Raw genomic sequence first — 27,205 nt, forward strand, 5'->3', positions numbered from 1 at the left:
GGCAAGGGATGGCGATCGAGCTGCCGCCACCGTCGGCTGCTCCCCCCGAGGACTGAGCGAGCGACTCGTGTCTGAGTCTAGATTCTGAGGATTGTTTTGTGTGCTGATTGTTAAGAATTTGACCCGATCTGCAGAGGGTTCAGCTGTCTGAAAAATGCAGGGAACAAGAACTGTGGATAACAAGAAGGCAATGCTAACTGCTGGGAGTTCTGTGTGGCTGCAAGCTGTGCTAGCTGCTAGAGATTGTAGATAGCACTAAGCTATGCTGATTGCTAATTTTTTTGTGTCATAATAAAGCTCCAATTATAACCACCAGCCTGTGGCCAGTCCTCATTCTGCTAAGATTCCCTACAAGAACCTTCCTGTGCTCTGTAGCAGAGGGTGAGAGCAGGGAACTGAGTGAGCAGGCGCGTGGTTCTCAGCTGCCACCAGGGATAAACCACAGCAGCCCTTTCTGGTGCCCGATGTGATGCGCACAGGGTTTGAGGTAATGGCAGATTCGACTGGCGTGTGCTAGACTGAATTTACAGCCTGACTTCTGGCTGGACCTGGGGCTGTGGAGCTGTGGTAGGATTTGGCAGCCCCTAGCAGGGACACATGTGGTTTGCAGCCTTCACTTCCCCTGATCTCTTTTTGTTGAGCGTGTCCCTTGGACACTCATGTATGGCCTTAACTATCAGCTAGACAGAAAACATCCCTTCATCAGAGTTCAACCCACAAGTAAAAAGCCCATATAAGCTTTGTTCTAAACCCCACATAGATTGAAACTACCTGCACTGAATACAATGACAAGGTCAGGCTTCAGTTCAAGTTCTCTTGAATTTTCTCAAAATTTTAAGGACTCCAGCATGTGCAATAGTTCTTCTTTGAATTACTTAATGAGGTCATGAACCCTAATTTTGTCATGGGAGGGGAAAGAGCCACAGGTCTGCCCTGTAGCCAGGGAGAGGGTCTTCTGCAAGGCTACTTCAAGTTGTTTTTTTGTTTGTTTGTTTGTTTTTGGTGTGGGTTTTTTTTTTTTTCATTTTTTAGCCATCTGAATAAACGTACCTTTCATAATTGGTTTATACATTAACATAAACTCTGGAGACAAAAGTGAAAGCATCTCTTTATTGTCTAAACATAAAAGCAGTCACTGCTCACCAAGCAGCAGAACAAAGCATACAAAGAAGCAAGCGTGGCTGAAGGCTGAAGTGTTGTCCCCTTCCATTTGTGCAGCTCCTGGATTCAGCATTCATTTGGAAAAGTTACTTGTGATCTAAATGGCAAAACATTTCCCTGCCCTAATTGGCTTTCCCATCCTTTATTTCCTCACTGAGACAGGAACTCCCTGCATCTTTTCTACACTGTATTTGATCTGACACCTCAAAAGATAGTAAGAAAAGCCATATTCAGCCAGACCAGATGTCCATACATTTCAGTGCCCTATCTCCCACATCAGCTAGGAGCAGATGTTCAGGACAAATTTAAGGACAAGGTTCTGTTTCAGTGCAGTTCTCTGTCTCTGTACTTCCCACATGAGCCGGGGACTGCCCTAGATACAAGGCACCTGCCATTATGCAGGCCTTGTAACTCATGCAGCATTCATTAATGATCTTATTTTCTTCATCTCGGATAAGAAGGAAGAAAAGAATGAAAGAAGATAAGGGAAGGAGAGGGAAAGGGTGGGAAGAAGGAAGGAAGGAAGGAGGAGAGAGAAAGATAGGGAAACAGAGAGAACACCTAAATGGTCATCATTCAGGACAACAAAATCTTGAGACAGGACTATGCAAGTAAATCGCTGAAAATCCACCTGTAATGCTCTCACTTCCACTAAGTTTCATTTCTACTAAGCCATCAGCCTTTAAATTCCCTACTTGCATTGTATTAGCACAAAGCCTCATTGTATTAGCGATAGCCAGCAACCCATCTACCTTACGCTGCGTTTAATTCCCTGCACCCATCCATTTTCCTAGTCGCTCTCTACACAGCCTCACTCTTCACCGTTGGTCATCCTGAGAACACAGCCGCTGCTCGCAGAGTCAATTAGCAACCCTTGACATAGGAATCCAGTTTTTTGCCTTGGCAGTATTTTTTCCAGGCAACCCTGGAAAAGAAATACATAATGTAATTTGAGGACTTAGAATGCAATTTGAGGAGTTAGATAATGATTGAATTGGTTATAAAAAGAGAATTCATTAGGCTTTGATAGTTTTGGATGAAGAAAGCAGGGTTATCCTGAAAGATATAAATTAAGGAAAAGTCTGGTGTACTCAATCTGGGAGAATGTGAGGGAAGAAAAACAGAGATGTATCCTCACCACAGAAAGGGGAGAGAAATTCAGGGAGTTAGGGTGAGTGCTGGGATCCAAGACCCCTCTGTTCTCCCAGCTCCAGGAAAAGGGCTGTGCTAAAATTCTACCAAATACACCCCCATACCTAGGGCTCCCCCCCCACCGCCACCAGACGATATGAGGATTTCTTTCTGTCTCCTCTGCTCAGCCATCCCCAGTTCCCTCTGCAAAGCTCCTTACCAGGGTGTGAGGCCACGAGCCTCTTTAGCAATTATCTTGGCACACCGAATATCATCTTCAATGTTATCATCTTGAAATTCTGCAGAGAAGGGAAAAAAAGGTCAGCATGGAGGGGAGGGGGGTAGAGAAACAGCACAGATGGATGAGCAGAGGGAAAGGTGTTCATCAGGAGGGGTAAATGGGATACTGAGGAGCTGGATGAATAGAACCATACAACCATAGAATCACTAGGGTTGGAAAAGCCCTCCAAGATCATCTGGTCCAACCATCCCCTACCACTGTCACCCACGGAACCCTGTCCCCAAGCACCACGTCCAGCCTCTCCTTGAGCACCCCCAGGGACGGGGACTCCACCACCTCCCTGGGCAACCCGTCCCAACGCCTGACTGCTCTTTCTGAGCAGAAATGTCTCCTCATTTCCCACCTGAACCTCCCCTGGCACAGCTTGAGGCCGTTCCCTCTGGTCCTATCCCTGGTTATGTGTGAGAAGAGGCCGACCCCCAGCTCCCCACACCTTCCTTTCAGGCAGTTGCAGAGAGCAGTAAGGTCTCCCCTGAGCCTCCTCTTCTCCAGACCAAACAACTCCAGTTCCCTCAGCTACTCCAAATAGGACAGACACATGGACAGAAATGCCCAGAATAGTTGCCTGGACAGGTGGCATGGACAGAGCAGGGTGCTTTCACCAAGTGGGTGAAGAAGGCTCTTTGCTCTGCCCCAGCACTTACTTGAGCAATTGATACGACAGGTATTTGAAGTTCCAGGGGTTCTGCCATCATCACACCAGTACTTGCTGTTGATCTGAAAGATTCCGTAGTCCCGGCTCTTACCCCCGTTGTCATTAAAAGCATGGGTGTCATAATTGCTCTCATGTTGCACCAGGCAGACCCCTGCAGGATGAGGAGAGAGCCCAGAGGAGGAACATCAAAGTATGCTCAGGGTAAGTAAGCGGAAAGAGATGAAGGAGTCAATGATGAATGAAGACCTGGAAGAGTAATTAAATTGTGGACATTGTAAGACTGAGATATGGATGCACAAATGTTCAGAAGGAGAAAGGTCTGGGTGGGCAGACGCATGAGCAGGGAAGTGTAAGCAACAGGAGGCCAGGAAGGGGATGAGGACGAGAAATGATGAAAGACAGCCTGTCAAAGGAATGGTGGGACAGAGTGGTACAGCTGGAGGATTACAAAGAAGCTGAGAAGGACAAGGGTGGTATGGGCAGAAAGGTACAGGGGGAGCTCATTATACTCACAGTCAGCTACAGTTTTGCCAACGAAGCCCTCAAAGCTACGGTTGCGTAGGATCTTCACCAGCTCACATCGGGGAATCCTTCTTCCCTGGGTGCCTGGCAGAGTCAGGCCAAGGAAGACAAGAAGAAAGCCAAAGAAGAGAATTGACTTTGTCATACCGCAGTCCCTGCGAAGAAGTGCCAAAGCGACTTTAGCTCTTTGCCTCGAACTCTCTGTCTACCAGGACTGCCAACACCAGCCTTTTATTCCCGCCGGCAGGAGGACGGCCAACTGGCTCATCAAGTGTGTCCGGTAAGCGTGGGAGGTTTTTGCAGTAATTAGCAAAGTATTGGGCCAAAAGCCAAAGACAATTCTTGGAGGATGCTAGTACCTATCTCACCAGCCCGGTGAGGCTGGGGTCATGGACAGAGGTCACAGCCAGAAGTCATGGACAGGGTTGTTCCAGGGATGAAATTTAGGGTTAGCGTTGAGATTATGTTTATGGTTGCCATAGGAGTTGAGCTGGGATTTACCTGTGGATAAAGGCAAGGAAAACTCTGAGAGTCTCATTTCCAGCAACATAAAAGACTGAGTTTAGGATTAAGTTACAGTTACCCATGGGTTAGCCTTAGGTATATTCTGTTGATATGATTTAGTGTTGCCCTACCATATGGGGGCAGGGTTGCCATAGGGACCATTTTAGGGTAATTACAGTAACTGAGGTCACCCCAAGTTCCTCTAAATTAGGGTTTGGCTACACATTTATTAGTTTTATGACAGTGTAGGTACCAATTCATGAGGCATCCACACGGACACTTCATGGATCAGTTACCTTGGGTGGATTACTGTCACCCCGGAGCTGGAAATGGCATTGTCCTAGAAGCTGGGCTAGGATGCAGGCTTGTCAAAGGCCACATTTTAAGGTATATTCAGTGGGAGTGGGGAAAAAAGACTTTATGTTGGTGTAGTGAGCTTAGAAAAGGGCACACAGTCTAGTAGTTCAGAAGAAGGCAGGACGAGGAGTCGGAACACCCGTGTTTGTTCCCATTGTGGGAAGCAGCAGTTGACAGACGGGGGCTCTGGGTTTGAAATACCTACTAAATTGGTTGTATACAGCTTTTTAAGACATTAGCAATCTGGTTAGTGGGGTAGGGGAAAAAAAAATAAATATTTGTGTCTCCAATGTCATAGACATGTCCACAGCAAAACGTCAACACCTCTCTTTGCAGATGCTTCAAAACCAACTGCAATTTCTACCAAAAACCCACACTGCAAGCCGTGTCTGTTATGAAACGATACATGGGAAACTTTCCAAAGCAGCTGGTGACTGTAGATGCCTCATTCTGCAGGTGTCATCCTTCCTAGTTTGTTATGCAGCACTGCTAATCAACGCGGGCTAAACGTGTCAATCTGAAAACCAATCCCTTTTCAGTTTGTTCACAAAGGAACCGGTATATCTGACCAGGCTTAACTGAGAGGCATGCTTCTGGGAAAAGCACCTGGCACAGGGTGCTGGACACAGTCTCGGGTTGATAAAACAACTTCCTCCTGCCCGTAATTACATTTCCAATGTGCTCCCATTGTGGATTGAATCCTAATCCCGCAGACATTCCTGGTAAATGCGGACAGGAAGAGGACAAATCTTCCAGCTGACCAGGGTTGGTCTTCTGATGCTGGGTCATTGTTTATCTGAGCCTTCAGGAGTCCAAAGATGGCACGGAGAGAAGGAAATGGCCACAGCTTGAACCTATGCATACTCGAGCACCTCCCTTGTAGACAGGGAGGTGCCAAAATGGTGACAAATAGGAATTAATTTGAATCAGTACCGGGAATTCAATGATGCAGGAAACACATGTATGAGAATTAACATGATTAGTATAATTGCAAGACATGCACAGGTAAAATCACTGATTGTGTTTATGTCTCCAGCAAAAGCTCAGAAGCAACAATAGCGCCTTAGGGTTTGGCAGGTCACGATCCTGTTTATTTCTGTGCCTGAGAAGATGACGAGAAAGCGCAGTTCCCACTGTCTTCACACCCTCTGCCTTCGATCACAAGGACAGTCACTGCAGTCACTTCTGTGGGACCTGCTGCCGTCTGCATTGAAACACAAACTGCCCATTGTGCTGCAGAGGGTCGGGGTAAGGTTCAGATACCAAACACATGTGTCTTGAAATGTCTGAGGTACCCGAAGTGGCCTCTGGTCACTGATTCAGGTTTCCTGTAAGTGCTGTTCCGTATCTGACAGATCCACGCTGATGCTTCGGGCATCCTGTCCCAGATGGCACCAGACATCAGCGCGTAGACAACTGAGCCTTGCCCAGACGTCCTGTCCCCAAGGCACTGTCAGGTTGAGCTCTGCCATCCCACCTCAGCTCCAGACCTGGGAAATCAGCCTTCCGGCCTCCCTGCTCGCAGAGGCTTAGCCTCGGCCAAGCCATCACCCTGCTGCTCGCACGCTGCCCATCTCAGCAGGACAGGGGGACGAAATAGGAAGAGTGGGACAAAGAAACCTTGTGGGTTGAGATAAACACAAGGAGGTCGCTTACCAATTATTGTCCTAGGAAAAACAGGCTTAAATAGGGGAAATTTCTCTTTTGTTCCTCTCCCCTTTCCCAGGTTCACATTCATTCCTTCACGCCTGGACACCTCTGCCACCCCCAGGCAGCACAGGAGGGATGGGGGCTACAGTCGGTACGTGGCGGTTCCTCTGTGCTGCTCCTTCCTCCTCATACTTCTCCTCTGTTTTCACGTGTTTTCCCCTCTGGCTGCAGGAATATCTGTTCCACCATGCACTTCCTCTTCCTCCGATCTTGGTGTTTCATCCAGGATACTGTGTTAGAAAGGGGAAGGTAAATAACAAAGCACTGCTTTCCCTTCATTCATGGGCTCATCCCAGAGGCTGTTCAGCCACAATTTGCCCTTGTTTAATCCACAATGATTGTTCCCAGTCCCACTGGAAGTGGCTTCCAGGAGGGCTGAATCCATGATTCTCCCAGGGACAGAGGTAAGGCTCACTGCCTTGTAGTTCCCTGCATCCTTCTGCCCTCCTGCCTTTTTGGAGATGGACATTGCATTTGCTTTTCTTTCCAGTCAACGAGAACCTCTCAAAGCATGACTGCTTTCCTGCGATGATACTGGAAATATCCAGCAGCACCTTCAGAGGCATCCCACAGGTATCAGGGACCAGCGCATCTCCAGCATCTCAAAGTCGTTCCTACAGGGGGCTTCACAGAACGATGGCTGGGCACTGGGACAGGCTGCCCCAGGGAGGTGTTGGAGTCCCCAGCCCCGGAGGGATTTAAAAGATGTGTGGATGAGGCACTGAGCGACATGTTTAGTGGTGGACTGGCTAGTGTCAGGTTGGTGGTTGGATCTGATGATCTGAAGTGCTCAGAAAGTGTCAGAAAACTGACCTAAATTACCCCATGATCCTATGATGCAGCTACTGCGGGTAGTGCCGCTCTCCTCCCGATTTCACCAGCAAATGTGGAGACCTGCAAGCAGCTGTTTTGCCAGTGAAGCACAAAGTATAGGTGTCATGGAATACCTCCACCCATCCCGTGTCCTAATGAAAATATTGGAGCTCCAATTATGAATCTAATAGTTCTATTATGATTATGCTTACTCCATATTAGAAAAATAAAAGAGTCATTGTCTATTAAGTAAATTCCACTTCTGCATTGTTATCTTATTAAAATCCCTTTTCCAGTAAAGTCACTCCCTTTAGGTCAGCCATCAAATTAAACATAAAGGAACACTCAACAATTGGCTCGTGCACTGACACCAGCCTTCGCCTTCCTGTAGCACGGAATTTCTTGCCTGGAGCTCCCCACATCCACCCTGGCAGGGCTGAGCCCTGCTCAAAGCTGGGGGCTTCTCTTCCTTCCCAGCACTCTGCGTGTCTTCCCGAGTCCTCAGGGACAGCATCGTCCCTGTGCTGGAGCAGCTCCATGAACCTCACAGGAGCTCGCTTGTCTGGGGTTCTCAGCCCCCCGAGCAACCCTGCGGGATCCATCTGTGCACCAGCAAAGGCAAAGCAAGACCCCAGTCCTCAAGAGGAAAAATGAGGGAAGTGTTGATGCCACAGAAAGGTTATCTCCAGCAGAAATTGCTCACGTATCCACCTCACAGTGGGCTACTCAGGTGTTTAGGGAAATTCTAACTATATCATTGCCTGTAAAGGCCTGATTCCAGGTCTTCTGATCCGAGTAGAATGGGAGGCAAACCACAGAAATGAAGACAATTGCCTACTGCTTGCTGAGATAGTAATGCTTGGGTGGTCAGGTCACGGATGTGGTTAAAGAAGTGATTAAGTAAACAGTCACACAAAGGCAGAAATGTCACCCCAGCACTGTGAGTTGTACGCTAACAGTTCAATGAATGCTCCTCAACGTCTTCACAAGCAGACATTTTGCATAGTCTATGTTTCATTCGCACTTTTCCCAGTATGAGCTGATAGAGACCGAACTGTCCTAAGACACGACAGAAATACACTGCACCAGTGGAGCTGACCACAGCGATAAACAACGGGTGGTATATTCTTCATACTATGGGAGCTCTGGCCTCTGGGGGGCTACGACACAGTTGTGCCACCACTATGGACCTGGTCCAACCTGTGCCAGAGTTGTGCGATTCAGGAAGAGGCTTCACGACAAAGTTTTCCTCCCTGTGGCTCACTTCCATCCCTTCCATCAGCTACCGAGTGCCATCAGCAAACACAGTAACTGCCTTGCTTTCAGCAAGTTCTTTTACTCCATTCTGCACTTGCTAACCATGGCACTATACAGAAAATAATGCACACATTCACCTGTCTTTTGCCAGTAACACTACCTTAAATTAAAGTGCGGAGGTCTCCACTAGAGCATCATCTTGCTAACCACCCCTCCTGATGCAGCACACCTGGAACGATCACGTTAACCTGGCTGTACTCTATCACTTGTTTTCCCTGTGAAGACACACAAATAGGTTCAAGGAAGCAAAATGCCACTGGACTGCCATGGGAAAGGAAATAGGCTGAACATAACCAAAAGCAAACATCTTCAAGCAAATATTGTTCCTTGTCTCACCCAGAGTTTATACCTTCATATGAGAAAAGGCTAACAGCAGAAGAAGACACTGATTCTGCTCTGCACATCCTATTCAACTCTGCTGACTCCTTGTTAAGTTTCCTGGTGCTCCATCACACCCGAAATTAGGTGGCTGGGTGTGGAGGTCTTGCCACAACTTGTGGTGACCTGAAATACACTGCTCATAAGCCTTGACTCCAAACTTCTGCAAGGAACTAGCACCTCACCTCACCTTCCTTCGTACCTGCTCATTGCATACTGCTTCTGCTGGGCTACAAGAGTGGTACCAGCTAGTCAGAAAGCCAAGCCATGCCCATGATCCCCTCTGAGGAGGAAAAAGACTTAAAGTGTTTTGTCTCCCTCTTGGCCTTAAAATCCAGTCCTCAAGTTGCATCATCCAGTTAGGAATGGTGCCTACTGCAAGACTCAGGAAGAGTTTGGGATTGCCTATTTGATGCAAGTCAAGCAAGTGGGGTGGCAGACCGGCCTGGCTGAATGGGGAACTCCTCCTGGAACTAGGGCAGAAAAAAAAAAAAGTATACAACCTCTGGAAACAAGGTCTGTCTTCACAAGGAGAGGACAGAGCTGCAGTTCTCATCTGCAAGGAGAAAATGACAAAAGCCAAAACTCAGCCTTGAGTTGACACTGGCCACTGTTGTGTCAGACAACAAAAAAAGGCTTTTTCAAGTATGCCAAGAGCAAGAGGAGGTCAGAGGAAAACATTGGACTGATATTTTATGCAGATGGTCACCAAAGGAAGGATGAGGAAAACGTGAAGGCATTAAATGCCTTTTTTTTTGCCTCAGTTTTTAATGGTAATGACAGATCTTGGGCTGCCTGCACAGTCAGAGGACCATGACCGGCGGAGCAGTGCCTTTCCATCCTAAGGGCCAGAAGAAGGATCCAGGGAACCACAGCCCTGCCAGTCTGACCTCGGTGCCAGGGAAACCTACGCCAGTCAGCATGGGTTGCCAGTCATCGCCAGTCACTGGTTGGCCGAGTCCCTTGGGAGGCGGTTCTGAAGGGCAGAGGAGTCCAGGAAGGCTGGGCGCTCCTCAAGAAGGAAATCTTAACGGCACAGGAGCGGTCTGTCCCCACATGCCCAAAGACGAGCCGGCGTGGAAGAAGACCGGCCTGGCTCAACAGAGAGTTGCGGCTTGTGCTTAGCAGAAAAAAGAGGGTTTATAATCTTTGGAAAAAAGGGCGGGCCGCTGAGGAGGACTACAAGAATGTAGCGAGGCTGTGCAGGGAGAAAATTAGAAAGGCCAAAGCTCATCTGGAGCTCAACCTGGCTACTGCCGTTAAAGACAACAAAAAATCCTTTTACAAATATATCAATGCGAAACGGAGGACTAAGGAGAATCTCCATCCTTTACTGGATGCGAGGGGAAACCTAGTTACTAAGGATGAAGAAAAGGCTGAGGTGCTTAATGCCGCCTTTGCCTCAGTCTTTAGCGGCAATACCGGTTGTTCTCTGGATACCCAGTGCCCTGAGCTGGCGGAAGGGGATGGGGAGCAGGATGTGGCCTTTGCTATTCATGAGGAAATGGTTGGCGACCTGCTAAGGAGCTTGGATGTGCGCAAGTCGATGGGGCCGGATGGGATGCACCCGAGGGTACTGAAAGAACTGGCGGAGGAGCTGGCCGAGCCGCTTTCCATCATTTATCGGCAGTCCTGGCTATCGGGGGAGGTCCCAGTTGACTGGCGGCTAGCCAATGTGACGCCCATCTATAAGAAGGGCCGGAGGGCAGACCCGGGTAACTATAGGCCTGTCAGTTTGACCTCAGTGCCAGGAAAGCTCATGGAGCAGATTATCTTGAGGGTCATCACACGGCACTTGCAGGGCGAGCAGGCGATCAGGCCCAGTCAGCATGGGTTTATGAAAGGCAGGTCCTGCTTGACGAACCTGATCTCCTTCTATGACAAAGTGACGCGCTTGGTGGATGAGGGAAGGGCTGTGGATGTGGTTTACCTTGACCTCAGTAAGGCTTTTGACACCGTTCCCCACAACATTCTCCTCAAGAAACTGGCTGCTCGGGGCTTGGACTGGCGTACGCTTCGCTGGGTTAGAAACTGGCTGGATAGCCGGGCCCAGAGAGTTGTGGTGAATGGAGTCAAATCTGGTTGGAGGCTGGTCACAAGTGGTGTCCCCCAGGGCTCGGTACTGGGGCCGGTCCTCTTTAATATCTTTATCGATGATCTGGATGAGGGCGTCCAGTGCACCCTCAGTAAGTTTGCAGATGACACCAAGCTAAGTGCGTGTGTCGATCTGCTCGAGGGCAGGAAGGCTCTGCAGGAGGATCTGGATAGGCTGGAGCGATGGGCTGAGGTCAACTGTATGAAGTTCAACAAGGCCAAGTGCCGGGTCCTGCACCTGGGGCGCAACAACCCCAAGCAGAGCTACAGGCTGGGAGATGAGTGGCTGGAAAGCTGCCTGGCCGAGAAGGACCTGGGAGTATTGGTTGATAGTCGGCTGAATATGAGCCAGCAGTGTGCTCAGGTGGCCAAGAAGGCCAACAGCATCCTGGCCTGTATAAGAAGCAGTGTGGCCAGCAGGTCTAGGGAGGTGATTGTCCCCCTGTACTCGGCTCTGGTGAGGCCACACCTCGAGTACTGTGTTCAGTTTTGGGCCCCTCGCTACAGGAAGGACATGGACGTGCTCGAGCGAGTCCAGAGAAGGGCGACCAAGCTGGTGAGGGGTCTGGAAAACAAGTCTTACGAGGAGCGGCTGAGGGAGCTGGGCTTGTTCAGCCTGGAAAAGAGGAGGCTCAGGGGCGACCTTATCGCTCTCTACAGTTACCTTAAAGGAAGCTGTAGTGAGGTGGGGGTTGGTCTGTTCTCCCACGTGCCTGGTGACAGGACGAGGGGGAATGGGCGAAAGTTGCGACAGGGGAGTTTTAGGTTGGATGTTAGGAAGTACTTCTTTACCGAAAGGGTTATTAAGCATTGGAACGGGCTGCCCAGGGAGGTGGTGGAGTCGCCATCCCTGGAGGTCTTTAAAAGACGTTTAGATGTACAGCTTAGTGATATGGTTTAGTGGAGTACTTAGTGTTAGGTCGGAGGTTGGACTCGATGATCTTGAGGTCTCTTCCAACCTAGAAATCTGTGTCTGTGTCTGTGTCTGTGTCTGTGTCTGTGTCTGGGTTTATCAAAGGCAGGTCCTGCTTAATGAACTTCATCTCCTTCTACAACAAAGCGATGTGCCCAGTGGACGAGGGAAAGGCTGTGGATGTCAGTAAGGCTTTTGACACTGTTTCCCACAGCATTCTCCTGAAGAAGCTGGCTGCTCAAGGCCTGGACGGGTGTATGCTTCGTTGGGTTAAAAACTGGCTGGGAGGCCAGGCCCAAAGTGTTGTGGTGGAGTTAAATCCAGCTGGAGGCCGGTCACCAGTGGTGTCCCCCAGGGCTCAGTAGGGAAGTGATTGTGCCCTGTACTCAGCTCCGGTGAGGCCGCACCTCAAGTACTGCATTCAGTTTGGGGCCCCTCGCTACAAGAAGGTCATCGAGGTGCTGGATCGTGTCCAGAGAAGGGCAGCAAAGCCAGTGAAGGGTCTTGAGGAGCTACTGAGAGAACTGGGGTTGTTTATCCTGGAGAAAAGGAGGCTCAGGGGAGACCTTATCGTGCTCTACAACTACCTTAAAGGAGGCTACAGCGAGAAGGGGATCAGGCTCTTCTCCCAAGCACCAGGTGATGAGGGGAAATGGCCTCAAGTTGCACCAGGGGAGGTTTAGGTCAGATATGAGGAGAAATTTCTTTACAGAAAGGGTTGTGCAGGATTGGAATAGGCTGACCAAGGAAGTGGTAGAGTCACCATCACTGGAGGTCTTCATGAAACATGTAGATGTAGAATTTAGTAGCATGGTTTAGTGGTGGACATTAGTACTAGGTTAAAGGTTGGACTAGGTGATCTTAGAGGTCTTTTCCAACCTGAATGATTCTATGATCTGTGGTCACTGAAATTGTAAGGGACCAGTTGTACTAGTTCAATGTTCATAAGTCCATGGGGCCTGACGGGGTTCACCCAGAGTGCTGAAGGAGTTTAATGTTGTAGCTGGATCCCTCTCACCAATTTACCAAAGGTCTGGGGAGTCCAGGGAGGTCCCCGCTGACAGGAATCTGGCCAACGTTAACCCATCTACAAAAAGGGTATGAGAGAAGACCCAGGAAACTACAGAGTTAGTCTAAAGTCAGTCCCTGGAAAAGTTATGTAGATCATCCTGGAGGACAGTGAAATAAAATTAAAGAACCAAGCTACAGTCAGGCCGAAACAAGGGTTCTTCAGGGGAAAGTCCTGCCTTATTAATTTGATCTCCTTCTATGGTAAAGTCACCTGCTTGGTGGATTAAGGGAAGGCAGCGGGCATAATCTTTCTGGATATTAGGAAGGCCTTTGATACTGACCCTCACGGCATCCTTCTGGGCAAACTGTTCAGCTGTGAGATAATGAGGTTTATGCTATGCTGGGTGATGAACTGGGGTGGTGGTACAGCTCACAAGTTTGCAGTAAACGGAGCTATATCAGTGCTGTTCCCCTGGGCTGGTTCTGTCCAATGTTTTTATTATTGACCTGGATGCAGGAGTGGAGTGCACCCTCAGCAAGTTTGCTGGTGACACTAAACTGGGAGGTGCTGTTGACTCTCTGGACAGACAAAAGGCCTTGCAGAAGGATCTAGCATTAGGCAATCAGCATCAGCATGAAATTCAACAAAGGAAAATGCCAGGTGCTGCACCTGGGATGGAGCAATGCTGGACACAGGCACAAATAGGGGGACACCTGGCTGGAAAGCAGCTCAGCAGAAGGGGCCTGGGGGTGCTGGTGGCAGCAGCTCAGCACCAGCCAGCAGCGCACCCTGGCAGCCACGAGGACAAACTGCATTTTGGGGAGAATTAACCACAGCATAGCCAAAACACTGCAAAAGTTGTGAAAGCAACCTCCGAGGTCATACAGTATTCACGTGCCTCTCCCGTGCTGCATCTGCAAAAATAGCACTTTTTTTTTTACTTCCAAATGCACTAACATCCCTTTTCTTGGCGTTTCTGACCCTTTTAGGGCTCCATCTACACTGCAAATGAGCAGGTCAGGAGGCCAAGTTATTAAAGGGCTGTTTTGTAGCTAAGAAGCATGCTTCACCATCTCTAATACACGCAAAACCCTCCACCAACAAATCTATGCCACGTAAACTGCGCCCTCATCCATAAGCAAAGCCAACGTAACATGTCACAGCAAGGGGATGCGGCAGCAACGCCTGGGCCAACATCTCCTTGTCCCCGCCCTGCAACAACAGGTACATAAATCTGACAGCTCTGCAACTGGTTGTAATGTTTTATGAGCCCGAGGGTGCGGCTGGGGAGCTGGGAGAGCTGCTGCAGGCTGGGTACGGCACCGTGCTTGGGCTGCAAGGGACAGCTGGGGGGAATGCTCACCATAAGTGAAGCCAGGCAGGTACAGAGCTTTCCTTCCCTGCACATTTCTTCAACAGCTGGAGGTAGTGGCTCATGCCTGACCTGCAGGAAAAACCCTATGAGGAGGTCCCTGGGCAGGTCCTGGTGTTCCCAAACCCTCTGGGCCACAACAGCCTCTATCCTAGCTCCCTGAGCTCTTGAAGGGCCACATCCCCATGACATTAGGGGTCCTGTGACATGGGGTCCCTAGGGTACAGGGTATCCTCATCCCTGCCACTTTACAGGGGCCCCCAAAACCTGTCACGTGAGGAAGCCCCAAAACCTGCTATAAAGGAGCCTGCACTGTAATGGGGGCATTTGTTGCCCTACTACATATTCCCTGTCATACAGAAGGTCCCCGTTGCAGAAGGTATCCTCATCCCACTATACAGGGCTCCCCATTTTATAGGTGCCCTCATGTCTTTCAGTACAAGAAGGACATGGAGGCCCTGCGTGTCCAGAGAAGAGCTACGAAGCTGGTGAAGGGCCTGGAGCATAAGTCCTGTGAGGAGCAGCTCAGGGAACTGGGGGTGTTTGGCCTGGGGAAGAGGAGGCTCAGGGCAGACCTCATTGCTCTCTGCAACTGCCTGAAAGGAAGGTGTGGGGAGCTGGGGGTCGGTGTCGTCTCACAGGTAACCAGTGATAGGACCTGAGGGAATGGCCTCAAGCTGTGCCAGGGGAGGTTCAGGTTGGAAATGAGGAGACATTTCTGCTCAGAAAGAGCGGTCAGGCGCTGGGACGGGTTGCCCAGGGAGGTGGTGGAGTCCCCGTCCCTGGGGGTGTTCAAGGAGAGGTTGGATGTGGTGCTTGGGCACAGGGTTCAGTGGGTGACAGCGGTGGTAGGGGGACGGTTGGACCAGATGATCTTGGAGGGTTTCTCCAACCCTAATGACTCTGTGATTCTATGATTCTAGGGGTCCTATTATGCAGGGCATCCTCAACTTGTTACACACATTGTCCCCCTTGCACAGGGTTCCCCATCACCTCACTGCACAGCAGACCCTTCCCCTGTTACAGGGAGGACCCCATTACACAGGTTGCCACCCGTTACACACCGGGGGCCCTTCCCCCTTTACACAGCGGTCCCCATTGCACAGAGGTCCCCAAAAAGGACCCCCCCAATATATAGGGACCCCATCACAGGCTGTCCCCATGCCCATACACCCAGGTCCCCATAGCAGGGGCCCTGCCTGCCCCATTACAGGCCCCGTGCACGTGGCGCCCCCGGCCCCATACACGGGGGGGGGGGGGGGGGATCCCTGTCCCCCCCTCCTCACACAGCCCCCCCCGCGGGGTCGCCATGGCAACGCCACCGCCACCACCGCGCCTGCGCCCTCCCTGCCTCATACGTCATCACTCCGGGCGGTGCCGCGCGGCTGGGCTGGGCTGGGCGGGACCATTGTGGGAGACAAGGGGGGGTGAGGGAGGGAACATTGCGGGAGGGGCGGGGGGAGCGGGCGGGAGGGACCATTATGGGAGATTGGGGGGGGGGGAAGGAGCTGTGGGGTGAGGGAGGAGGGCGGGCAGTGGAGGGCAGGCGATGGAGGCCCTGGAAGTGGAGGCTCCATAGCAGGGTGCCCCCAGAGCTGGCAGCCCCTGGGCCTGGCGCTGGCACAGGGAGGCCATGACGAGGCCAGGCAGGGGGAGGCTGTGACAGGCCAAGGGCACAGCGGCTCTCCTCCTGCCGTCATAGAGTCACACAGTCATTGGGGTTGGAGAAGCCCTCCAGGATCACCTGGTCCAACCGTCCCCTACCACCGCTGTCACCCACTGAACCCTGTCCCCAAGCACCACGTCCAACCTCTCCTTGAACACCCCCAGGGACGGGGACTCCACCACCTCCCTGGGCAACCCGTCCCAACGCCTGACTGCTCTTTCTGAGCAGAAATGTCTCCTCATTTCCCACCTGAACCTCCCCTGGCACAAGTTGAGGCCATTCCTGCTAGTCCTATCCCTGGTTATGTGCGAGAAGAGGCCGACCCCCAGCTCCCCACACCTTCCTTTCAGGCAGTTGCAGAGAGCAATGAGGTCTGCCCTGAGCTTCCTCTTCCCCAGGCCAAACACCCCCAGTGCCCTCAGCCGCTCCTCATAAGATGCTGTCCTCCCCCTGGCCTCCTGTGGACCCACAGTGAAGTCCGTCCTCCGTTCCCTCCGTCCTCTGCAGCCCTGTGGTGCAAATTCCCATCCCCTGTGGTGCAAATCCTCGTCCCCAAACGCTGCAGGGCCCCAGGGAGACCTTGAAGAGGGAGGACAAGGCTCCTGGGAGCCGTGGTCACCACCAACCGGCCCCGCAGTGCCAATATACCCATGGCCCATGCCATGGAGAGGATGGCAGGCGATGGTGTCGGACACGGTGGCTGTGTTTGAAGGCCTTGGGGAGCATCGTGGGTGCTGCAGGTGCACCAGGGCTCCACATGGTGTGGGTTTGGGAAAGAAGCCCCATGTGGAGATGGTTTGGAGGCTGTGGGGAAGGAGGTGGGGTTATTTGCTTTTCTTCAGCACCCAGATCCACCCCGCAGTCTGCTTCCTGCTGCAGGTTCTGGAGAGAAGCCTGAAAACCCCAGCTGGGACATGGCTGACTTTGCTGTTGGTTTCGGTGCCGGACTCAGGTCTAGGCAGTGGCACACTTCGCAGCCAGCCTGCCTGGCCAACGTTTTCTTTTTCTGCTGCCTCCGGGGAAGAGGATTTCGGTTGCAGACACGCAGACCATTCTCACCCAGAGGCAGGTGCAGCCACAGCAGCTCCGCCAGCACACCTCCTTCACAGAATCACAGAGTCATTAAGGTTGGAAAAGCCCTTCAAGATCATCTGGTCCAACCATCGCCCTTCCTGTCACCCAGCCTTCCGACCACAGCAGCCCCAGCAGCTCTGGGCCGGGGGCACCCAGCTGGCTCTTCACAGCCCTTGGGACCGGCCACTTGAGTGTCTGGGAGGCCCCAGACCTTGGGCACCAGCCTCAGCTGTTTCCAGTGATGTGACTCCCAGGAAGGGGAACGGAAAACATCTCATGAAGGGGGAGTGAGTTCCTTTCAAGCTGGAATTCCTCCTGGTCAGATGGATCCAGGTTAACCTGCTCCATACTGCCCTACTCCTCGGGATCGCTAGCACTGCATCGCCTTGGGAGAAACAGGGTGACCCAGGAGGACATGAGCCAGGCCTCCCCTCAGCTTCGTTTTCGCCCTCAGTTTTGCTGCATGTCACATTGAGGCCCTTTCTTTGACCTCACCCAGAGCGAGATCCACTTCGATGCTGGACCGTGAGCACTGGGGAACCGAGCCAGGTCCCCCTGGCTGGCAGGGACACGCCGCTGCCCGTGAGGCTCAGCCCGTGCCAGCCACGGAGGCTGGGCCTCCAACACCTCCTGCTCCTGGCCAGCCTTGGGCAGATCCCCACCTCCCTGCGCTTTGGCTTTTTGAGGCAAAAAAGGAGCGAATTGGGGGCACGGTCGCTACCGCACGGACAAACTGGATCCCCCTTCCCCTCCCTCCTTGCTCTCTACAGGGGATGTAGAGACTGGGGGGACCCAGGGGACGATCTGGATCCCCCTTGCCCTCCTTCCTCGCTCCCCAGCAGGGGATGCAGAGGCTGGGGGACACCACGGGACGATCTGGGGACGTTTTGGGGACCGGCCCCCCCTTGGTGCTGTGCTGCCTGCTGCCGCCCGAGGGCAGCAACGCCTCAGCTTTCCTCTGAGCCCGGTGCCGGCTGGTGCAGGGGAGATGCCCGGGTTTGTGCAAGCATCTGTGGTACTGATGCCATAAACCCTGCCCTAAACCCTCCTGCCACCCCAGTGTGCGCTCCAGGAGCCTTTTTGGAGGGTGTATTTTCTGCAGTGCCCTGCGGGATGGTCACCAAGGGCTGTGCCCCAGCGGCATCCCGCCCGTAACCGGCCCCAGGCCGACAGCCTGCAGAGCCCAGGCTGGTAGCTCGCCCTCACCCAGCTCGAGGACCCTAATTAAGGATTTAGGATGCTGCTCTCCCAGCCTGTCACTGCTCCTGGCTGCAGTCCCCTGGTGTGGGGGCACCCCGTAGCCACAGACACTCTGTGTCCCTGCACTCCTGCCCATCCCAGACTTTCCCTGGACCTCATTCTGCCCACAAATGCTTTTCACCTTTGTACCTCTCTTGGCCATCTGCTTCCTGGGAAGCGATGCTCTGGGACAAGGCGGGCTCCACACCCATGGCACTGCCACACTAAAGCAGGGGAGTGATGTCGGGGAGACAGGGGAATTTCCCTCCACACCATCAGCGTAATGAAAGCCCCTGGTTGTTTCACCCAGCATTTGCCTCATGTTTCTCTGTCCCCATCCTCTTTAGCTCCCCAGAAATGTTGTCCAGGCAGAAGTCACCACTTTGAGCCTGCCAGGGGCTCAAATGGGATGCGGGGAGGCTCCGGGGGCCCCAGGAGCCTTGCATCCCGCAGGGATCAGGGGGTGCCCGCTTACCCATCAGGTGGGGACAGCTGCAGAGCCCCAGCCCCAGTCCAAAGCTTCAGCCAGGGCCCAGGGGTGTCACAGGTGAAAGGGATCTGCAGAGGGTGGGAGGGAGGTGGGTCACTGCCCAGTATTGCAAATGGGGACAACACTCGGGAAAAGAATCAGGGGCAAAGATAAACCTCAACCGTCGCCACCCTGGGGGTCTTTGGGGAGCCAGGAGAGGTCTGTAAGTATTTTTCCCCCCTTCCCCAGCCTAACCAGCTCAGCCCATCCCAGGAAAGGGCAAACCGTGGTGGCTTTATCTCCTCGGAAGCAAGAGATAGCATCGTGGAAGGGCGAGAGGAGCTCAGGTGTGGGGGGCAGAGCCCTGCCAAGGCGCCTGCCTCAGGGTGCCACCGACCGCGCGTGTTCCCCCCTCGCCCCTGCACCTCCTGCCGCTGCCTTGCGCAGGGGAAACCCCAGCACCCCTGGAAAAGCCGAGGAAGCTCAGGGTGCTGCCGGGGGTGGGAGGGAAAGAGCAAGCGAGGGGGAAGCCCGCGGGGCTGGAACATCTGCGTGGCCGCCTTCCGCCCCAGCGTCACCCGTGTGTCAGCGAGGAACAAAACAAGCCCGGAGCGGGGAGCTGCCGTCAGCCCGCAGCTCATGAATGGGCCTAAGAATAGATTTCCTGTTTACCCAGCGACAAATCGCTTCTGGGGCAGAGGGCACCTGGTTGCTATTTTTGCCAAGCCCCTGCCCAGCCCGCTCCCCAGCGCGCTCTGCCTCTGGCCGGCCCTGAGCCGCCCTCGGGGACCCCTCGGGGACCCCTGCGCCGCTGCAGCATCCTCTGGGGAGCAGAGGCTGCCGAGGACCGGAGGAGCAGGGCAGAGACACGGTTACAGCCGTGACACCAGCGTCACGCCGTCCCAGAGGATGGCTGCGGGGTGCCGAGGGCACGAAACCCGCGGGCCGTGAGCGCCAGGGAGGCACGGAGCCAGCTCCTGCCCCCGGCACCAAGCGTCTCCCCGGCGCTGGGGGGCCAGGCAGGGCAGGGATGAAGCCCCCAGGATGTCAGCTGCCAGCCCCCTGCCGTAGCAAGGAGCACTTCCAGAGGTGCCTGGACCTGGATCCCCCGTCCTGCTGGGGTGCAGCAATCACTGAGCTGCCCTGAGCATCCCCGAAACCCAGCGCACGGGGCACCTTGTGATTCCCCACTGTGTTTTCCCATAAGAAAAGAGAGTTTTGCACCCAAAACCTGCAGCAAAAGCCCAGCGGGACCACTGGGGAGCTCTGGGGGAAGCAGGGCCCCATGCTGCGCTCAGCAAAACCCATTTTGAATGGGTTCAATTTTTATAATTAAAAATCATACAAATATATATATTTTTTATAATTTTAAATGATACAAATTTATTGAATTTTGCCTGCCCCTGCTTTTCCAGCCCCCTCGCAGCAATGGCCACGCGGAGCGGTTCACCTTCTCGTCTCCCCACGTGGAAAGCGAAACCCCGTGGAGAAGTCGCGCAGTTTCCCATTCTTGAGAATGAGGAAGGCTCGGGGGCCGTTTACTGGAATCCCCGCAGCCCTCCCCGCGGCCTTTTCTTGTAAGCACTGACCGAAATACATTGTGAAACCCACACGGCTGCTACGCCGGGGGGCCGGGCCACCCATCATTGAGAAAACGCAAACCACGGCAAGGAGGAACCTGCGCTGGTGCAGCAGCCTCTCTGCAGAGGCTTCGCTGTCCTGTGCTCACCCCAAATCCCAGCCAGGTACCCGAACCCTGGACCCCAAATCCTGGCTGGGTGGCACAGCACGAGGCTGTCGGGCAGGGGAGGCAGAAAGGTTCAAGGGCCTGGAGCCAGCAGAAAGGCGTCCAGCAGGCGCCAGCCGAAACGCACCCTGCACCCCATCCTGTCCCACAGCACGTTGGCACCCCTGGGAGGCTGCTTTGTGGGGCGGGGGCTCTTGCTCTATAGGGACAGGCTCCATAGGGGGGTCTCTACAGGGTAAGCATCCCCCTCCCAATAGGGACTGCTCTGTTGGGTAGATTCTCCTGCGTGATAATTGATGTAGGTGCTGCACTGCACCATAGGGGATGGGGTTTCTTGCTCTATAGGGCTGGCCTCCAGTGGACCGCATCACTAGGGCGGTATCCCTCGTGCTATAGTGGCCGAGGTTGGGCTGTATAGGAGCCGGGCTCCATAGGGGCCGGCTCCCCACAGCAGGAGCTCTTGCCCTATAGGTGTTGGGCTCCACAGGTGCATTCCCAGGAGCTGCTGGAGCGGAGCCAGGGGAGTCTGCGGCACATGAAGGGCTGCTCCCGGTGCCCTGCCCTATAGGGGCTGCAATCCTGCCCTGTAGGGGCTGCAGTCCTGCCTTATAGGAGCTGTAATCCGCAGGGGCTGCAGTCCACAGGGGCTCTGCTCAACGCTGCTGCCTGCGCATCCCCGTGGGGCCTTTTCGGGAGCATCGCCCGCGCCGCGGCGCTGGGGCCGCGCGAGTCGGAGCCACCGCAGCGCGGCCTCTCCCCGCTCGCAGCCTCTGCAGCCCGCGGGGTTTTTGGCTACGCTCACGGGCTGCCGCGCCGGCCGAGCGCTCTCGGTAGGAAATGGCCGAGGCCGAAGGAGGCCACGGGGGAGCCCTGCCCAGTGCAGCCATCCCTGCGGCACCCAGGGTCCCGTGGGACTCGCATCTCCCCCGCGGCTACGCTGGGGGCACCCCTGGGTGCGGGGATTTAGGACGGGAGATGCTGCCAAATGATGCAAAAAGGCTACGATGCCCCCCCCCAAAAAAAAAAAAAGAATGCAGCTGGGACTGAGCAACACCCAAAAAAGCCCTCCAGGGAGAAGGCAAATCTGGGGGGGGGGGGGGTCCCCAGCATCCAGCCGGCTGCATCCAGCCGGCTGCACCCCGCTTTGCGTTGCAGCGGCAGGATCCGGCTGCCAGCTTTGGGGGATCTTTTGGGGGTGGGGGGGGGGGGGTTGCAGCTTCCTCATCCTTTCCAGGGCCCCCGCAGGCTGCCGGCGAAGGGCGTTTCGTGCAATTGAGAACCAGGTCGTGCATCGCGGCGTCTAGCGAGCCGCGGGCGGGAGGTGTTTCCCAGTGGCGCAGGAATTTGCTGTTTGCGCCTGTGTTGCAGGAGGCTCGGGGGGGGGGGAGGCGGGGACGGGGAACGTGGATGGTGGGGGGGTGGTGGGGGGGTTGTTATTATTTAATTTTATTTTCCTGCCTCCATCCAGGAATCTCTGCAATGTGCCGGCTGCTCCCTGGGAGGCTGGGGCAGCCGTGAGTCACCGCCGCTGCTGGAACGTGACTCAGTCCTGCTGCTCCCCGGCAGGACATGACCGGACTGCCAAAGCCTGGGAGAAACCCAGCGCCGCCGCCTGCCTGCGCCCACCGGCGGGGAGGACGCGGGAGCCCCCCCACATTGCTCAGCACCCTGCTGGGGCATCGCCCCACTGCCGTGGGGCAGAGCTCAGCGTGGGAGAGCTCAGCATGGGGGGGCAGATTGGTTTTTTTTTTTTATTTTTTTTTTTCCCTCTTTTTTTTTAATTATTTTTTTTTCCTCTCCTTTTTTTTCCCCTCCAGGCCGGGAAAATCCCCTTCACCCGCTTCACATCGCCCATCCGTGGGGCCATGGGTGCCTCCCCAAGGTATTTGCTGCCCCATCCTCCAGCCCAGACCCCGTAGGGGAGCAGGGAACCCCTTGGATAGCCCCGCTCCCAGCGCTGCGCCTGCCCCACTTCCCGTGCCTCAGTTTCCCCGTCCGAAGGGGAGCGGAGATGTCCCCAGGCAGGGGGCAGGAGGGGGTGACTTCAGGTCATGCTTTGAGGTCTCCGAGCAGCAGTGGGGTGCTGTTATTAATATTAATGGGCTCAGGTGGCAGGGAGGGACGGGGCGGACGTGGAAGCCGGACGGAGCCACCGCAGCCCTGAGTCACCGGCGGCCCCGTGCCGAGCCCCGGCACGTTCGCAGCACCCCAGGGCCACCCGCTCATGGGACCCCGCTGCCTCACACGACCCCTCCTCATCCTCATGGTGACAGCTCCCGGGGGGCACACGACGGCATGGGAGGGGGCCGGGGGGCCGAGCTGAGCACCGGGACACTCGTCACACCTCAGGCCATGGCTGCGGCCGCAGCTGCCTCTGTCAGCCGTGATTGAGAGCCCAGCCGAGCTGGCAGGCCTTCTCTGTGATCTTGTTAATTAAGAAATACATTTAATTAGCAGCACCCCAGCTGTGACTCAGCTCATCATCATGATCGAAACACAAGAGCTGGACTCCAGCGCCACGAGGCCCTGGCCCTGATGTGGGACCCCACCGGGCACGCAGGGTTTTGGGGTGATTTCCCCCGGGGATGGAGGCAGATTGGGGCTGGGGCCGTCCCCACGCACGCTCGGGGGCAAATTACCCATTGCCACGCTGCGAAGAATCGTATTAATAACCCATTTACTATAAATAGCCTCGATAATGACACCCCGAGCTTTCCAGGAGTAGCTCTTCCAAAAACGTGGGGAAAGCCGTTCCCCCGCGCCGCGATTTGCAGGTGGGGAAACTGAGGCACGGCCGGCACCGGGCTCGGCCCTGCCGTGTCCCCGGGCACGGAGCCGTCTGCCAGGCAGCTGTGGAATTTGCTCCCCGAATAAACCGTCATGGAAATGAGCCCTTATGTATATTTATGGGCGCCGTCCTGCCAGCTGGAATCTAATAGGGGAGAAAATAAACTGTGAAACCGCCGGGAACGGGAGGGCTTCGCACCTCAGCCCCACGCCCCTGGTTTGGGTGCCCGGCCCCAGTCCCTGGGGTACTTGGCCCTGGTTTGGGTGCTCAGCCCCAGTCCCCCGGGGTGCCTGACCCCGTATTTGAGTGCCCAGATTTTTTGGGGTGCCCATTTTTGGGGGCGCTCGGGAAGGTGCCGCCGGCTGCTCCGCAGGTCCTGCAGGCTGCGGGGGCCGGAAAATGCGGGGCAGCACCAGGTCGGGGTTGTGCGGGGCGAAGCTGTGGAGCCTCACAGAGCACGGGAAGGAGGGGGGGGGGGGGGGGGGGGGCGTTGTCCCCCATCTGGGGCAATTGCCCCCAGCCCCACATCCCGGACCTGCACCCTCTGTGGGGCCAGGGGCTGGCTGCAGGCGATTCCCCACCCGGTCGAAACATCTGCAGCGTGGCCCCCGCCAGCATCTCCATCCCCAGCTCCCCGAGCTCGCCGCGGGCGCTCTTTCCCCTCCACGTGGGGGGCACCCACGGCGGGGACCCCGGGGCGCCCTCGCCCCCCCCCCCTTTTTCCCGCAGCCTCCGCAGCAGCGCTCCTCTGGAGCTGGATGGGGAGCGGGAGGCGACGGCGGAGCGAGGCCCATTAGAAATGCAGACAGCGGCGCGCGGTAATGTCTTCCTGTCTCGAGCAGGCGGCAGCCCCCCGCGCAGCCCCCCCCCCCCGCCCCCGGCCTCCGCAGCCCCCTCGGCCTCCTGCCTGCCGCAGGGCTGCGCAAAGCAGCGGGGGCCTGGCGGAGGCTGCCGGGGGCACCGGGCCTCGGCCCCCTCGCCCTTCATCCATGCGCCGGTGCCAAAGCCGGGCGCATCCCCTGCAGGGAAAGGCGGGGGGGGGAGAGGGGGGGGGGGGGTTCCAACACAAAAAAAATAATAATAAAAAAAAAAAAGGTGGGGGGGGGGGGTGGGGGGGGATTTGGGAGCGAGGCTGCGGGCAGGGCTTGGGAGGCTTGGTGCTGCGGCACCTCCCGGCCTGCCTCCCGCCCTCGCCCCGCCGTGATTCCCTGCAGCGGGCTAAAAATATCGCCGGGAGCTGCCGCCGCGCACCGGCGCTGGAGGTGGTTATAAATAGCTCGGGGGCGGCTCGTGCTGTCCCCGCGTCCCGCGCTGTCCCCAAGTGTCTTCCCCCCCCCCCCCCAAATCCCCGGCCTCTGCGGGAGAGGCCGGAGCCCCCCCCCCCCCCCCCAATCCTCGCTGGGTGGGCGGACGGAGGGATGGATGCGGGGAAATGGGGACGGAGCAGCCTCTGCCCCCGGGGGGTGCGGGGAAACTGAGGCACGGGAGGGGTTGGGGAGGGAAAGGGGAAGGGGGGGAGGGGTTGGAATTAGGGGGAGTTGGGCTCTGATGGCAGGGCAGGGGGGTGACAAAGCCCCGTGCCCCCCCCCCCCCCCCCGCAGCATCTCCAGCCCCCTGCATCGCATCCAGCCCCGCGATGGATCCGTCCCCCCCCCCCCCCGCCCCTTCCCCGCTCCGTTCCCGCTGCCTGCCCGCAGCCCGGAGCTGCCAAAGCGCAGGGCAAACGGGGACAAGCCGGGGGGGGAGCGGCAGAGTCTGATTTTTGCCAGCTTTTCCTTTCCTCCATCCAAATCCCCCAGCCGCAGAACAAGCAGAGAGGGAGGGGAGGGCGAGGAAACCCCCTGGGGGTCGCGGAGGGGATGCTGCCTCCCCCCCCCCCCAGCTGCGGCGTTAGATTTTTCCTTTTTTTTTTTTTTTAATTTCTTTCTTTCTTCATTCATCTCTTTATTTTAACGTCTCGTCTCAGCCTCTTAACGAAGCCGGGGAATAAATATCAGCGTTCTGGTAAGCGGTGAATCACCACCCGCTCCCGGCGCTGACAAGCACACGGCGCTTCTGTCCCCGGCCCTGGCCCCCCGCCAGCCCCCCAGCTCCACGCCACCCGGCCACGGGGAAATTTCGGCCACGGCACAAACATGTTTGGCCGCATTCCCCTGGCTCCCGCCCCAGACTGGTGCCGGGAATCGGCTCAAAAATCATATTTTGTGGGAAGGCGCCCGCTAGGTAATAGTATTTTGATGGGAGGCTGCGGGAGACCTGGGGATGCTCCTGCACCATCCCCCCCCCCAAGGACATGCTGAGGTTGTCCCCGCTCCCAACCCCATCGCTGCTGGTCCCTCGCTGCTCCCGGTGGGTTCATCCTCCCCTGGGGCTGAGCTCTGCTGTTTTCCAGCCCCATGTCCCCAAAAATCACCCCCGGCACCCCCCAGCCCCAGGTCCTGCTGCCTCCCCGCAGCCTTCCCCCATCCCGCTCCCCCCAGCCTTGGCCAGCCGGTCCCCGGGGGATGGAGGGGACCCCAACCCGGCCGCAGTCCCCCCCAGCTGGGTCAGCGCATCCCCAGCTCCTCACCCCGCTGCTGCTGGCTGTGCCGGACCGAGGACCCAAAGCGGCGTCACCGGGCACGTCCCCCAGTGCCACCGCCGGTGGGACACGGTGGCGGGGGGGACCCCAGACCCCAAACCCAGCCTGGGCCCCGCTGCTGCAATGGGGCCGGCACAGCTGGGAGGCACCCCTGGGGCCGTGCGCCACCACCTCGGTGTCACTCGTGTCACATCCCGGCCCCGTGCCAGGCGCTGTCCTCGCGTGGTCCCTGCGAGCCAGGGGCACCACCGCGGCAAGGAGCCGGAGTGCGAGGTCCCCCCGAGCGGCAGATCCCCTCCACAAGTTACAGAAGGTCCTTGGACCTCGTGAGCAGCTGGTGTGAAGCTGTAATTACCTTAATTAGCTCTGGGATTGCATTCCCTCCCTGTGCTAATTTCGTTTCTACAGTAACCAGCCCAAGAGGTGTGCACGCGCTCGGCCCCGCGGCAGAAAGCGAGGCAGAGGCAGCAAAGCCAGGAGCCCCAAAACCAACCCAAAACCGGGGACCCCCCCCCCCCACCATCCCTCGGCCACCCCCAAACCCCGGTACCCCACGTGCACAGAGAGCCCTTCTGTCCCCTCGCAGCGCTTCCAGAGGGCCCTGGGTGCTTCCCAAGGCCCCAAGGCGGGGGCATTTGCACCGATCCCCCCCCGGGTGCAGGGCAGGGGCAGGCGGGGGGAGCCAGCACCCGGCTGTGGGGTTAGGAGCACGCCGAGCCTGGGCTCTTTCCTCGCCGCGAGTGCTCGCTGTAACCCAATATCCCCCTGATGTAAGGGCCATTTGGGAGGAAACCATAAAAGCTTCAGGAAATGGGTATTAATTCACAGCCAGGCAATAAAGGGGAAGGAGGGCTCCCGGGCAGAGTGGCGGCCCCCGGGGAGTGCGGCTGAGCAGGGCTGGGGAGCGGCCGTGCCCTGTTGCAGCAAATCCGCCATCCCCCCCCCCCCCCCGCCCCAGCTGGAAATTCACCCCCCTGAGAGGTTTTTGGACTCAAAAAAAAAAAAAAAAAAAAAAGTGGGGGCTGCGAAATGGGAGCACCGGCTGCGGGCAAAGCATCGCCCGCCCCTCCAACCAGGCATTAATTTGCCGTCAAAAAGCGACCGGAGCGAGGCTCGGGGCCGCTTTCTCACCCTGCAGATTCCACGTGGGTCCGGTTGTTGACCTGGAAATGCAAATAAATAAATAAAGAAAGAACCGAGCAATAAAAAAAAAAAAAAAGGCCTCGGAGCTGGGCAGGATCCATCCACCCCGCTGCCCGCCATGCTCCAGGGTCTGCATGCGGGGTGCTCCCCCCCCCCCCGCCGCACCCTGGGCTGGCTGCGCCGTGTGCGTGGGGCTATAAATAGTGCAGGAAAGCAGGTTGCAACGCTCCCGTCGCTCCGCCGAGGCTTTGGCAGCCC

The 27,205-nt window shown here is 56.0% G+C and overlaps 1 protein-coding gene across 2 annotated transcripts in view; it reads right to left on the reverse strand.

The window, feature by feature from the left end:
• Positions 1 to 1,098: 1,098 nt before the first annotated feature.
• Positions 1,099 to 27,205, reverse strand: part of LOC118255381 (lysozyme C-like) — a 40,286-nt gene continuing 14,179 nt past the window's right edge. The window contains exons 2-5 of one of the 2 annotated variants that reach the window (XM_050715291.1): positions 3,762 to 3,854; positions 3,238 to 3,399; positions 2,513 to 2,591; positions 1,099 to 2,086 (exon numbers count right to left, since the gene is read on the reverse strand). In XM_050715291.1, coding sequence (XP_050571248.1) covers positions 2,026 to 2,086; positions 2,513 to 2,591; positions 3,238 to 3,399; positions 3,762 to 3,854 — 395 coding nt within the window. In that variant the 3' untranslated portion in view covers positions 1,099 to 2,025. Of the gene's footprint in view, positions 2,087 to 2,512; positions 2,592 to 3,237; positions 3,400 to 3,761; positions 4,044 to 27,205 lie in introns of those variants that run through there. The other variant, XM_035561529.2, reaches the window with a different exon arrangement.

The sequence above is a fragment of the Cygnus atratus genome, chromosome 24 (genome assembly GCF_013377495.2).
Source record: "Cygnus atratus isolate AKBS03 ecotype Queensland, Australia chromosome 24, CAtr_DNAZoo_HiC_assembly, whole genome shotgun sequence".
Lineage (NCBI taxonomy): Eukaryota > Metazoa > Chordata > Aves > Anseriformes > Anatidae > Cygnus > Cygnus atratus.